Here is a 2996-nt window from a genome sequence, read left to right on the forward strand (position 1 = left end):
CTTTATCTTCAATCTCACTAATCCTGACTTCCATTGCCTCAATTCTGCTCCTATGACTTTCTATTGAGTTGTCTAATTCTGACATTTTATTGTTAATCTTCTGGATTTCTGATTGCTGTCTCTCTATGGAGCCTAGCAGCCTGTTAAATTTGTCATTACGCTCTTCTCTAATCTTTTTTAGTTTCCTCTGTTGCATGTTCTGCATTTTGCTCTATTTCCTTCCTAATTTCTTGAAGAGTTCTGTATATTACTCTTTTGTATTCTGCCTCTGGTAATTCCAAGAAATTTTCCTCCTCTGGAAAATTTCTAGATTCTTTATTTTGGGAGCTTGCTGAAGCCATCATGTATTGCCTGTTTATGTGATTTGATATTGACTGCTGTCTCCAAGCCATCAATAAGTTATTATATTTATTTATTTTATGTTTCCTTACTGTGTCCTAGCTTCTTGCTTTGTTTTGATACGCCCAAATAGGCTTCTCATATGAGCTAGTTTGATTATTGGCACCTTTGAAGCTCTAATGTTCCTGTCACCAGGTGGTCAGATCTGTTACTAGGTATGTAAGCTCAGGAGTCTGCCCACTTCTCCTGTATGGATTTAGCTCAGGTGCCCAGGTAGATAGCCACCAAGTGTGTGGTATAGGCTCTCACTTACAGTCCTAGACAGGCATGGGTGATTGGTGTAGGAACAGGCATCTGCCTGCAACAGTGGGACACACTCTGAGCAAGGCAGGGGGCTGATGGCCACCCCTGAGTATCCAGGAGGAAGGCTTGTCCCTGTGCCCTAGAGCACGTAGGTGGGTAGGTTTTGCAGCCGGACTATGAGCACTTAATGCTGCTGGCTGTAAGGACTGGGGGGCACCTCTTATTCATGGGCCCCTATCGCAGGTGGCTAGATGGTGTGGGTGGAGCTACCAGTCCTCAGGCCCCTGATATGGGTAGATGAATACCCTGCTTAATGGGCAGATCAGTGTCAAATGTCAAGAACCTGCCACTTCACAGCCAAAATAGTTGAAGTTAGACTTCTGATATATACCCTGCTGTACTACAGTAATGAGGGCCTAGGCTGTTGAGATGGGCCCACACAAGTCTATGCAGGCGGAAAGGCACTCAAAGTCCGTGGATCCCTTATGCCTGTGCCTAGGCAAAGGAGCTGTGCCTACCCTGGGTTCCTGGCTTGGGATTCGGCAGTTTATTTTTTCCTCCGTTTCTTAATTTGTTCACTATCCAAGGCAGGGAGAATTGTTCCGGGTGTGTGATGGATCCTACTTCTAGCCCGGGAGACTTGGCAACTGCTGAGGCTGGTCCGGGACCCAGTGCAGAGCAGGTAGCAGGGAGGTAAATGGGAGAGAGGTTTTTCCCTAATGGGGGTGTTTTTGATCCATGCGGTAGGCTGTATGCAATTACTTATCTCTCTTCGATGAGGGCTGCTTCTCACTGGTTCTGGGTGGCCATGTAGAGTCTCTGATGCTGGGTCTCTCCACGTGCGGAAAACATGCCTCCCAAGCACGGACACTTGCCTGCCTCACTGTTCACCCACGAACTGCTCAGGCCTAAAGGGCTCAGGCTCTCGCCAGGTCAGGTCTGGCACCTCCTTGCTGCTTCCGAACCATCTCTCCTTCCCCCTGACACTCTGTCCAGTTCCTGAACTCTGCCTTTGATATTCAGGGCTCCCAGATTGCCATATATAATCAATTCACTTGTTGTTTTCAGGTCTTTGTTGTCAGAGGGTCCACCGGAAGCATCTGACTACTCCACCATCTTGGCCCCACCCCCTGAATTCTGTTTCTTAAGTGGTGTTCTAGAGAGTAATTGGCTAAAATGCTTAGCACCTGCATTCAGCCTCCCTGTTAAGTGATATTTTGAAAAGAGAAAAACAAGAAATTCACCTATAAATGGGCTGGAGATGATGAAGGTCATGCATGGAGAACTGAAGTAATGTCTCTGCCCTTGCTGACATTTCTTCTTAGGCTCTTCAACGAGGTATGCTGGAGACAGCTTTCGCTCCCTCCAAGGAAACTCTACCTACCTAGAATGCCAAGTTACTATGACTTCTTAAAATAATAGCATATTTCCTCAATAAAGAGTACTTACTTTGTAGATTCATAAAGATAATCGTAGGCATTAGAATCATTGCAACTCTGCTCCTGATTATCAACGGTATAATTAGATTGATAAAAGTCAGAGTCAAATTGTCCCAAGGTTGACATCCTGAAAAATAAGAACAGTAATTTGTACTTATAAAATTATGAGCCAAGGAAACTTCTTTTGAGATATTTACAAAGATTAATTGGTGATGTGCTTTTGGCTGGATTACTATCAGGGGACGAGGTATTCTTTGAAAGGGTAAATTAAGTATTGGGGAAGGGGTATGAAATGCATAATAGAAAGTCACTTATAAAACCTGCATCTTCAATAACCTTTTCTGACATTTTCACACACTGGAACTGTGACTTTGACCAAACTGTCTTTAACTGGTTTGAAAGAACTAACAGTCTTCTCCAAATATGTTATTCTCAGGAGTTTAAGGTTTAAGAGTTTCCCTTAAACAAGTTTAGTTCTTCACTTTAAACACTTTCATATATCCTTTTAGTAAAATCAAAAGTAAATGACTGATAAAAATAATATTATTTGAGTTTGATTTTCCTATAGCTTTTAAATTTGCTGACGGCCTGTTGTTGTTGCTTTTAGATACCATCGAGTCGGTTCCAACTCATAGCAACCCTATGCACAAAGAACGAAACACTGCCTGGTCCTGTGCCATCCTCACAACAGTTTCTATGCTTGAGCCTATTGTTGCAGCCACTGCATCAATCCACCTGGTTGAAGGTCTTCCTTTTTCTTGCTGACCTTCTACTTTATCAAGCATGCTGTCCTTCTCCAGGGACTGATTCCTCCTGATAACATGTCCAAAGTATGTGAGATGGAGTCTCGCCATCCTTGCTTCTAAGGAGTATTCTGGTCTTTGAAGACAGATTTGTTTGTTTTTTTTTTTTTTT

At 43.3% G+C, this 2996-nt stretch overlaps 1 protein-coding gene across 1 annotated transcript in view; it reads right to left on the reverse strand.

Moving 5' to 3' along the window:
• YIPF7 (Yip1 domain family member 7) overlaps window positions 1-2436 on the reverse strand; it is a 31102-nt gene extending 28666 nt beyond the window's left edge. Inside the window, 1 exon segment of the mRNA XM_023742990.1 lies at window positions 2092-2436. Within this exon segment, the coding sequence (XP_023598758.1) occupies window positions 2092-2207 (116 nt within the window). The 5' untranslated portion in view covers window positions 2208-2436.
• Between the last annotated feature and the right edge of the window lie 560 nt (window positions 2437-2996).

This window comes from Trichechus manatus, unplaced genomic scaffold (assembly GCF_000243295.1).
Source record: "Trichechus manatus latirostris isolate Lorelei unplaced genomic scaffold, TriManLat1.0 scaffold00231, whole genome shotgun sequence".
NCBI lineage: Eukaryota > Metazoa > Chordata > Mammalia > Sirenia > Trichechidae > Trichechus > Trichechus manatus.